Source organism: Microcaecilia unicolor, chromosome 1 (genome assembly GCF_901765095.1).
Source record: "Microcaecilia unicolor chromosome 1, aMicUni1.1, whole genome shotgun sequence".
NCBI classification, from domain to species: domain Eukaryota; kingdom Metazoa; phylum Chordata; class Amphibia; order Gymnophiona; family Siphonopidae; genus Microcaecilia; species Microcaecilia unicolor.
Window position 1 is genome coordinate 13,118,057 of NC_044031.1, and position 11,761 is coordinate 13,129,817.

Sequence of the window (11,761 nt, forward strand, 5' to 3'; positions counted from 1 at the left end):
TCTGTGAAAAATACTTCCTGACATTTTTCTTAAGTCAGCCCCCCTTCAATCTCATTTCATGCCCTCTTGTTCTACCCCCTTCCCATCTCCGGAAAAGATTCGTTTGCGGATTAATACCTTTCAAATATTTGAACGTCTGTATCATATCACCCCTGTTTCTCCTTTCCTCCAGGGTATACATGTCCAGGTCAGCAAGTCTCTCCTCATACGTCTTGTAACGTAAATCCCATACCATCCTCGTAGTTTTCTTTGCACCGCTTCAATTCTTTTTTACATCCTTAGCAAGATACGGCCTCCAAAACTGAACACATACTCCAGGTGGGGGCCCTCACCAACGACTTGTACAGGGGCATCAACACCTCTTTTCTTCTGCTGGTCACGCCTCTCCCTATACAGCCTAGCAACCTTCTAGCTACAGCCACGCCTTGTCACACTGTTTCATGCCTTCAGATCCTCAGATTACTATCACCCCAAGATCCCTCTCCCGTCCGTACCTAGCAGACTCTCCCCGCCTAACACCTACGCCTCCCGTGGATTTCTACTCCCTAAGTGCAATCACTTTGCATTTCTTCGCATTGAATTTTAATTGCCAAACTTTAGACCATTCTTCTAGCTTTTTCAGATCCTTTTTCATGTTTTCCACTCCCTCCGGGGTGTCCACTGTGTTAGTATCATCCGCAAATAGGCAAACTTTACCTTCTAACCCTTCGGCAATGTCACTCACAAATATATTGAACAGAATCGGCCCCAGCACCGATCCTTGAGGCACTCCACTACTCACCTTTCCCTCCTCCGAGCGAACTCCATTCACCACCACCCTCTGGCGCCTGTCCATCAACCAGTTCACCACTTTGGGTCCCATGTTCAGCCCATCCAGTTTATTTAAGAGCCTCCTGTGGGGAACCATGTCAAAAGCCTTACTGAAATCTAAGTAGATTACGTCTATAACACGTCCACGGTCAATTCTCCTGTCACCCAATCAAAGCATTCAATGAGATTCGTTTGGCACGATTTCACTTTGGTAAAACCATGTTGTCTCGGATCTTGCAGCTCATTTTCTTCCAGGAAATTCACTATCCTTTCCTTCAGCATCGCTTCCATTACTTTTCCAATAATAGAAGTGAGGCTTACCGGCCTGTAGTTTCCAGTTCTTCCCTATCACCACTTTTGTGAAGAGGGACCACTTCCGCCGTTCTCCAATCCCTCGGAACCTCTCCCGTTTCTAAGGATTTATTAAACAAATCTTTAAGAGGACCCGCCAGAACCTCTCTGAGCTCCCTCAATATCCTGGGGTGGATCCCATCCGGTCCCATGGCTTTGTCCACCTTTAGCTTTTTCAAGTTGTTCATAGACCACTCTCTTCTGTGAACGGTGCTATATCCACTCCATTCTCAAATGAACTTTTTGCCAGACCATCGCGGTCCTTCTCCCGGATTTTCTTCAGTTAAAAACAGAACAAAAGTATCTATTTAGCAAATTTGCCTTTTCTTCATCATTTTCTACATAGCCGTTTTGCAGTATCTTTTAGTCTCACCAATTCCCTTTTTAGTCACTCTCCTTTCACTAATATACCTGAAGAAATTTTTGTCCCCCCTCCTTACATTTCTAGCCATTTGTTCTTCCGCTTATTGTGTAAAGGAAGGAGCATGGTAGGTGGAGGCAAGTGGTTACAAGTGGTTACGAGTCAAAGCAATGTTAAAGAGGTGGGCTTTCAGTTGTATAATTATGGTACAGCCAGGGACCCCCCCACTGGAATCGTGGTGGGCCCAGTCATAGAGCTCAGGCCATTACAGACCTTGGCTCAGTCAGAAATCTGATGGCTGACATAACTGGGAGCTTACTGGAAAAGTTATGACCTAGTTTGTAGCCCAGATTGAGGCCTAAAAGTGAAGTTAATAGATATGGAAACAAAATGGAGGATTTCAACACAAATGGAAGCCCGTATCTGTTACAAAGTGGAATTTTCTCTAATGTAAGTTAGAAAACAAGTTGAGAAATGCGTGAGTCATAGCAGGTGCAGAGAAAATAGGAAACTAGCTGTTCCAGAGAGGAGGGAGACTTTCCTGTGAGCAGGGAAGGCGTAGCAAGATAGAAGCTACTCATTAGCATGAGCCAATCAGTGACAACCATGACATTAGCATAGATCCAATCAGGTATATCTACTGTCATATTATCCATATCCTGAGGGCACCTATAAAAATCAGGGTATTTCTGGTTTGAGTTAGAGAGAATAGGGTTGCCACTCTCTCTCCAAGGGAAACCAATGTGTCCAGCAGAATTGACAAATTACCTAATTGCTTTCCCTTGTAAAACCTCTAATTGATAAAGAAATTATAAAAGATTAGCAAATAATTAACACCTGTTTGCAGCTATCATATTCCTATAATTAATTGTACATGCCTGTTGTCCATCACTGATTTGACTTGTACCTTGGCAAATAAACTCCTCATTCCAAATGATGATTTGTGGGCTTCACTTAATGATCAAAGGCTGTAAGTATAAATGCATTGTATAACTGTAATCTAAATCCAGTTTGTCATAAGGCTGGTATCTTTTCCTTAGATCTAACATCTCCCCTTAGAGGCAATAACTCCTTGATTACCCCAGTACTAGTGTTATTTAGAGATGGAGTCAGATTTAAGGTCACTCTAGCCTTCTTGGGGGGGCTTGGGACCCCTTAATTCTCAACACAGTCTAGATTTAAAGGTGGCCAAGGAAGGGCAAGACGTAGGGGCTCAGGAAGTTTATTCCAGGCGTAGGGTTGCAGCGAGACAGAAGGCGCAAAGTCTGGAAGGTTGGCAGTAGTGGAGAAGGGAACAGATAAGGATTTATCCATGGAGCGGAGGTGCACGGAAGGGATGTAGGGAAGGACGAGTGTGGAGAGATACTGGGGAGCAGCAGAGTGATTACATTATAGGTTAGTAGAAGAAGTTAGAACAGGATGCGGGAAACGGATAGGGAGCCAGTGAAGGACTTGAGGAGAGGGGTAGTATGAGTAAAGCGACCCTGGCGGAAGACGAGACGGGGAGCAGAGTTTTGAACCGATTGGAGAGGGGAGAGGTGACTAAGTGGGAGGCCAGCAAGAAGCAGATTGCAGTAGTCTAAACGAGAGGTGACAAGGGTGTGGATGAGGGTTTTTGGTAGAGTGCTCGGAAAGAAGGGGCGGATTTTACGGATGTTGTAAAGAAAGAAACGACAGGTCTTGGCGGTCTGCTGGATGTGAGCAGAGAAGGAGAGAGAAGAGTCAAAGATGACCCCAAGGTTTCGAGCCGAGGAGACAGGGAGAATGAGAGAGCCATCAACAGGAAATAGAAACGGGGGGAGTGGGGAGGTGGGTTTGGGGGGAAAAATGAGAAGTTCGGTTTTGGTCATGTTTAATTTCAGGTGGTATTGAGACATCCAGACAGCAATGTCAGACAAGCACGCTGAAACTTTGGTTTGGATGCAAGGTGAGATATCAGGGGCAGAAGGTAGATTTGGGAGTCGTCAGCATAGAGATGGTAGGAAAAGCCATGGGATGAGATTAATGAACCAAGGGAAGAAGTGTAGATAGAAAAGAGGAGGGGACCAAGAACAGAACCCTGAGGTATGCCGACAGGCAGAGGGATAGAAGTAGAAGAGGATCCACAGAGGTGAACACTGAAGGTGCGGAGGGAGAGGTAGGAAGAAAACCAGGAAAGGACAGAGCCCTGGAATCCAAGTGAGGACAGGATATTGAGGAGTATGCTGTGATCGACAGTGTCAAAAGCAGCGGAAAGATCAAGAAGAATGAGGATGGAATAGAGACCTCTGGATTTAGCCAGTAATAGGTCATTGGAGACTTTAGTAAGAGCAGTTTCGTTGAGTGGAGAGAGGCGAAAACCAGATTGTAGTGGGTCAAGAATAGCATGTGAGGACGGAGAAAATCAAGGCAGTGGCGGTGAACAGCACGCTCAAGTAATTTGGAGAGAAAAGGGAGGAGGGAGATGGGTCGGTAATTAGAGGGACAAGTAGGGTCGAGTGAAGGCTTCTTAAGGGAGAGGTTGTGACCACAGCATGTTTTAAAGGCCAGTAGGGACAGTTGCAGTGGAAAGTGAGAGGTTGAGGAATGTGACAGATAAAAGGAATAAGAGCAGGTGAGATGGCATTTAAGAAGGTGGGTGGAATAGGATCAGAGGAACAGGTGGTACATTTTGAGGAAAGAGAAAGGAGAAGTGTAGTTTCCTCTATAGTAACTTCAGGAAAGGAGGAAAAGGACATGAGGGGAAGGAGAGAGAGTGGAACGGACTAGTGGAGGGAGACGGGTGGCGAGGGTAGATAATTCAAGCTTTATCTTTTGAACCTTGTCGTGAAAGAATTCAGCAAGGGTCCGAGGAGATAATGAAGGGGGAGTTGGGGAGAGGGGGCACCTTGAGGAGAGAGTTCAATGTGGTGAAGATGAAGCTGAGGGTTAGAGCCAAGAGAGTTGGTCAGTTGGATATAAATCCTGTTTGGCGCATTAAAAGAAGCAGATTGGAAGGCGGTCAGCATGAACTTAAAGTGTAGGAAATCAGGCAAGGGCCCGAGATTTCTGCCAGAGGCGTTCGGCGGAGGGGTACAGGAACGTAGGTAGCGGATATTAGAAGTCAGCCCAAGGTTGAGGTTTTGTGCGCCTTACTAGGGCGGGTCATCAAAGGTGCAAGAGTGTCTAAGGCAGAGGATAGAGTATTGTTGTAAGAAGAAACAGCCTCGTTGACAGCCGTGGATGGTGCCACAGTAGAGAGGAGGTTTGAAACATGATTGAATGTTTCTGGAGGAAAAGTCCATAAATAGACTTGGAGGTTACATTGCTCACCACTGGAAAATCAATCATGACAAATAGATCTGCATTTTGGGATCTGCCTGGCACATGTGACCAGATCGGCCACTGTTGGAGACTCGATGGAGCTTAGCCCAGCTCAGTATGGATTTTCTTCTATATTTATCTATTTAGATTTTGCTCACACCTTTTTCAATAGTAGCTCAAGGTGAGTTACATTCAGGTACACTGGGTATTATCTCTATGTCCAAAGACCAAAAGGTGCTTTTAAATATTAGCTTGAATATGATCATATATTCTATATTCTTCCCTGGTAGTGATCAATTTGGGAATGTATCCTAGCCAGTGGCGAAGCAAGGGCGGGGCGGTCCGCCCCAGGTGTCAGCGGGGTGGGGGGGGGTGCTCCGTCGAGAGCTGACAGCTCTCGTCTCCTTCCACCACCCTGCCTTTTTTTTTAAAAATCCATACAGTGACGCAGGCAGCGCCTCGCATCTGCCCTGCGTGGCTGTGAAAGAAAATCGCCTCGATGGCATCGGGCCTTCCCTCGCTGTGTCCCGCCCTCTTCTGAGGTAACTTCCTATTTCCTCGAGGGCGGGACACAGCAAGGGAAGGCCCGACGCCCAGCGAGGCGGGTTTTTCTTCTTTTACAGCACACACAGGGCAGATGCGAGGCGCTGCCTGCGCCGCTGCATGGATTTTTTTTTTTTTAAAGGCAGGGTGGTGGCTAGGAGAAGAGGGCTCTGTCGGCTCTCGACGGAGGGAGTGAGGACGGGACGGGTCGGGGGGCTCAGATGGGAGAGGGGGAGCTCAGAGGGGGAGAAGGGGATTGGGTAGGGGTGGGGGAGCTAGAGAGGTGCTCAGAGGGGAGAAGGGGACTTGGGGAGGGGTGGGGGAGCTCAGAGAGGTGCTCAGAGGGGAGAAGGGGTTGGGGAGGGGTGTAGGGGAACTCAGAGGGCGTGCTCAGAGGGGAGAAGGGATTGGGGAGCTCAGAGGGGAGAAGGGGTCTGAAGCTGGAACTGGGTCTGACAAGGGGGCAGGATGGGAAAATGGGTCCATGCCTGGGGCAGGTGGGAGAATGTGTCTGGGCTGAGAAGGGGGGATGCACGGCATGTGGTGGATGAAGGGGCTGGAACTGGGGGCTGAAAAGGAGGGTAGTTGGGATAAGGGGGCTAGTAGTGGACCTGGGGGCTGAAAGGGGCAGGGGCTGAAACTGTGGGGACTGGGGCCTTAAAGGGGACAGGGAGAACTGGCTGGGGCTGAAGCTCGTGACTGGGTGAGGAGAGAAGGGCTGGGGTTGAAATAGGGGCTGAACGGGGGACAGGGAGAAGTGCTGGGGGCTGAAGCTCGGGACTGATGGGAGAAGGGGGGACCCTGGTGGGATAGGGGCTCTGAAAAGGGGGGGGCAGGTGGGAGATGTGGGCTGGGGCTGGAAACTAGGGGCAGGTGGACTCAGGGGGCTGGAACGGGGGGCTGACAAGAGGGGGCAGAGAGAGAGGGGACAGACCCTGGATGGAAGGGGGGAGCTGGTGAGGGAGGGCAGACCCTGGATGGATGGGAGAGGAAGGCAGACGGATTGAAGGGGCAGAGAGAAAGGGCAGATGGTGGGTGGAAGGGGGAGAGAGAAAGAGGGCAGACTGGGGGAAAATGGTGGATGGAAGGGGACAGAGATAGAGGGCAGATGTGGATGGATGGGAGAGAGAGAGGGCAGATGTTGATGGAAGGTGGAGAGAGATGGCAGACTGGGGCAGATGGTGGATGGAAGGGGCAGAAATAGAGGGCAGATGTGGATGGAAGGAAGAGAGAGGGTAGACAGTGGATGGAAGGGGCAGAAATAGAGGGCAGATGTGGATGGAATGGAGAGAGAGGGCAGACAGTGGTTGGAAAGGGCAGAGAGAGAGGGCAGACAGTGGATGGAAGGGACATTAGAGGGCAGACACTCAGTGGCGTAGCAGGGGGTGGGCTGCCACCTGGGGCGGGGCGGTTCGCCGTTGCACCCCCCCCGGGTGCAGCACGATGACACCCCCCCCCCCCCGACCAGCTCCCGCACCCTACCTTTAAAAAGAATATCGGGAGGCGAGGCGCAGCGCCCTGCGCCTGCCCTGCACATAAAAGAAATGTGGACTGTCGGGTCTTCCCTCGCTTTATCTGTCCCACCTCCGCTGACGCAACTTCCTATTTCTGCAAGGGCGGGACAGACAGAGCGAGAGAAGGCCCGACGGTCCACATTTCTTTTACGTGCAGGGGCAGGCGCGAGGCGCTGCGCCTCCCGATATTCTTTTTAAAGGTAGGGTGCGAGAGCTGTCGGGGGGGGGGGGTGGGTGTCGATTCGCCGAGGGGGGGGGAGCTGGCAGGGAGCACCCCCCTGAGCTGACACCCGGGGCGGACCGCCCCTCCTGCCCCCCCCCCCTTGCTACGCCACTGCAGACACTGGATGGCAGAGGAGAGAGCGAAGACAGATGCTGGATGGAAGGAAGACAGTGAAAAGAAGATGAGGAAAGCAGAAACCAGAGACAACAAACTGTAAATAAAATATATATTTGTATTTTTTTGCTTTAGGATATAGTATTGTTGTTGTGTTAATAAATGTTTATAAATAGAACGTGTAAATAAGGTAATCTTTTTATTGGACTAATTTTAATACATTTTGACTTAACTTTCAGAGAACAAACCCCCTTCCTCAGGTCAGGATAGGATACTGTAACAGCACTATACTGTATGACCTGAGGAAGGAGATTTTGGCCTCTGGAAGCTAAATGTATTAGTCCAATAAAATGGTATTATTTTATTTTCTGTATTTGTTTTATTTCTATTTGTAATTGTAAAGTGGTGATTGGTATGTGTTAGTTTTTTCAAATTTACATCTGCTGTCTTTATATTTTGCACAGTACTAGGGGACATTTTCTGTTTCTGTGGTGTTGCATTGTATGCAGAGTCTGGCATCGGGGGTTCAGTTTAATTTTTGTCTAAATAGAAGTTTATGATTACTTGTTCTATAGTGGATTAGGGTGTATCTATTTGTGAAAAAGACATGGCTTTCGGTTGGCATTGACTGTGCAGGATCGACGATCTGTACTAATCTGTCTGTTTTCGTTTTTACAATAGGTGAATTGATGTTCTAGTGCTCACTGTAGTGTTAAGATGCTTTCCTTTTCCTTGTGTGACTCGTACAAATTACTGCTTATGGTATGGTAGAATTGCTCTATAGGTCCTGAGTGTTTTGTATTTCTCGGTATGCCTAGTACTGGATTTGGTGGTGGTGGTGGTTAAAAATGACCGGCCAAGGTGTCAACTACCCTAGTTACGCCACTGATCCTAGCATGGAGGGGGTGGAAAATTTACAATTTATTTATACAGATTTTTTATTGAACTCGTTAAACTGCTGTTCTCCTACAGTACTATACAATGCTGTTTTTTATTTATTTAGAAAAAGATGACCCTAAGAACAGTAATGCAGAGGCCACATAATGGAAGCTCAGTGAGAAGCCTGAAGAAGAAAAGATGTTCTCAGAAAGAGAGAAAGAAGAGACTTCGTCCTGTTCTGACCGGGGAGAAAAGGGAAAAAATCAAATAAACAAAACCTTCAACAGGAGCCTCAGCTCTGTGTGAACATTGTACCAGTAATATCACACAAACAGTGGAAGAACAGACAAACCAGATGAGAGTTCAGAAATGTTTGTGTGATGGATGTGAGATATTCCTTAATGATCATTTAACTCTGAAATCACATCAGAGATCCGATACTGAAGAGAGACCATATACAGGTACGGACTGTGGGAAAACCTTCAGTCAAAAGAGGAGAACTACAGCAACAGCAGAAAACATGCATAAGAGAGACCCACTGTATAGGTTCTGAGTGTGGGAAGATTTCAGTAGGAAGAAAGAGAAACATGAGAACAATAATAAAGAAACTAGAGTGTGTACAACTACAGTAGATGAGAAAACTTTTATCAATAAAGGAAACGTTACAAATACGAGAAAAATTACACTGATAAGACATTATCTTCATGTCCTAGTTGTGATAAAAGTTTCAATCAGGAAGAAAACTTCATAAGAAATGCAAAATTCTACCCAGAAGAGATACTAGTTTCAAGTTCTGAATGTAATGAAAAATTCAGCCATGGAGAAGCATTCACAGATCATAAAACACCTCAGACTGGTGAAGAATCAATGATTACTACTAAATCTGAAAAGTCTTTTGCATTAAGTCATACCTCTCAAAGTACCAGAAAGTTCAGAAAAATGAGAGATTGTATACTTATACACGTACTGAGCGTGGTAAGCGCTTCATTGACAAGGAAACACTCAGCATGCACCAGAGTATACATTCAGGAGTAAAACCATTTCCATGTTCTGAGTGTGGCAAATTCTTCCGGTTGAACAAAATACATGATATTGCACCAGAGAATCCACACAGGAATGAAGCCATTTATATGCTCCGAGTGTGGTAAAAGCTTCACTGAGAAGGGATATCTCAGAAGGCACCACAGAGTTCACACAAGAGTGAATCCATTTACATGTACCAAGTGTGGTAAAAGCTTCGTTGACAAAGAAACACTCACCATGCACCAGAGAATCCATTCAGGAGTAAAACTATTTCTATGCACTGACTGTGGAAAAAAGCTTCACAAAGAAATACATGATAATACACCAGAGAATCCACACTGGAGTGAAGCCTTTTGCATGTACTGAGTGTGGTAAAAGCTTTACTGCGAAAGGAACACTCAGAAGACACTGGAGAATCCACACAGGAATGAAACCATTTACATGCACTGAATGTAATAAAAGCTTCAATCAGAAAACAAACCTCACAAAACACCAAAGAATTCACTTGGAAGTGAAGCCATTCAGGTGTTTTGAGTGTGGTAAAAGCTTCACTCAGAAGGTAAAACTCACAAAGCACCATAGAACTCACATGAGTGTGAAGCCATTTACATGTACTGAGTGTGGTAAAAGCTTTGCTTTGAAAAGAACGCTCAGAACACATTGGAGAATTCACACAGGAGTGAAACCATTTATCTGTATTGAGTGTAATAAAAGCTTCAGTCAGCAGGCACACCTCACAAAACACCAGAGAATCCACACAGGAATGAAACCATTCATCTGCAGTGAGTGTAATAAAAGCTTCAGTCAGAAAGCACACCTCACAAAACACCAGAGAATCCACACAGGAGTGAAGCCATTTACATGTTCTGAGTGTGAGAAAACCTTTACTGACAAGGGGAAACTCACAAGGCACCACAGAATTCACACAGGAGTGAAGCCATTCACATGTACTGAGTGTGGTAAGAGCTTCATTGACAAGGAAACACTCGCCATGCACCAGAGTATCCATTCAGGAGTAAAACCATTTCCATGCAATGACTGTGGCAAATACTTCAGGTTGAAGAAATACATGATAATGCACCAGAGAATCCACATAGCAGTGAAGCCATTTAGATGTTCTGAATGTGGCAAAACCTTCACTGAGAAGTGGAAGCTCACAAGACACCAGAGAATTCACACAGGAGTGAAGCCATTTACATGCACTGAGTGTGGTAAGAGCTTTTTTGACAAGGAAACACTAACCATGCACCAGAGTATCCATTCAGGAGTAAAACCTTTTTCATGCACCGAGTGTGGCAAATGCTTTAGGTTGAAGAAATACATGATAATGCACCAGAAAATCCACAGAAGCCATTTACATGCACTGAGTGTGGTAAAAGTATCACCGAGAAGGGAACACTCACAAGACACTGGAGAATCCACACTGAAATGAGACCAATTACCTGCACTGAGTGTAGTAAAATCTTTAGAAAGTACATCTAACAAACCACTAGAAAAGCCACTCAGTAATGAAGCCATTAACATGTACTGAGTGTAATAAAAGCTTCTGTTAGAAAGCAAATCTCAGAAATCACTGAAAAATTCACACAGAAAAAAAAGCCTTTGCACTACTAGTTCACATGTTAGACCTACCTCACTTGGATTACTGTAACATTCTATTTCGGAAATCTTTGAAACACATCTCTTCAACAAGGCCTACAAAGAGAACCCATAACCTTACAAAAACCTACCAGCTCACCCAGCTATTAAAGTCCACCTCTATACTATCCTGCTTAATACCCTCCTTCTCACTACCCTTTCTTAATCTTTGTACATTACGAATTGTAACCGACATCTTGTAATGACTATGTCATAACAAAACTCTGTAAGCCACATTGAGCCTGCAAATAGGTGGGAAAATGTGGGATACAAATGCAATAAAATAAATACATAAATTAAGTGTCAATATCAGAAAAAATAAAACTGCAAATCATACAGAACATAGCTGCTAGAGTAATATACAGATTGAATAGATATAGTACTAGTGTTTCAACTCATCTAAACAAACTGCACTGGCTTCTCATATCAGGAAGACTCAGGTTCAGATCTGCTTGTTTAGTTTTTCAAATCTTACAGGGTTCACCTCTGAACTGCTGATTAAGACCACTAAGCTATGTCTGGTCTAGTCTAACAGACTGAAATGACAACTGATGCGAGCGTTTCAAAAGACGATTTGAAATCAGAAGATCTTCAGCTCTCTATTCCCTGTACCTAAACTTAAAATATGGAACTCTCTACCTATTGCCATCAGAACAGAAAACAGCTACCTCAACTTCAGGAAGAGGCTAAAAACCTTTCTCTTCCCAAAGACTGCCTCATAATATTCCATTGACTTCTACCTCCTAGTATCATCCATTATCCTTTCCTATAATGTTTGTGGTCTCATGCATTACACCAATGGTCTCTAATTGTTAACCTCACACTAACATTATCGTTTTTTGTATCACCTAGAATATAAACCGCACTGAACCCTGGAAAGGGGATATTAGCAGTATACAAGAATTGATTTGATTTGATATATAAGGAGTGAAGGAAGAAACAACTAAAAAGCACAAATTGCTGAGGGAAAAAAAATTAGTATTGACTATTATAGGAGACTTCCTACACTCTCCTATTGCTTTG

General features: G+C 45.4%; 1 protein-coding gene across 1 annotated transcript in view; it reads left to right on the forward strand.

The window, feature by feature from the left end:
• LOC115462936 (oocyte zinc finger protein XlCOF6-like) overlaps positions 1–10,676 on the forward strand; it is a 98,730-nt gene extending 88,054 nt beyond the window's left edge. Inside the window, exons 4-5 of the mRNA XM_030193444.1 lie at positions 9,398–9,572; positions 9,900–10,676. Coding sequence (XP_030049304.1) covers positions 9,398–9,572; positions 9,900–10,532 — 808 coding nt within the window. The 3' untranslated portion in view covers positions 10,533–10,676. The remainder of the gene's footprint in view (positions 1–9,397; positions 9,573–9,899) is intronic.
• The last annotated feature ends 1,085 nt before the right edge of the window (positions 10,677–11,761 follow it).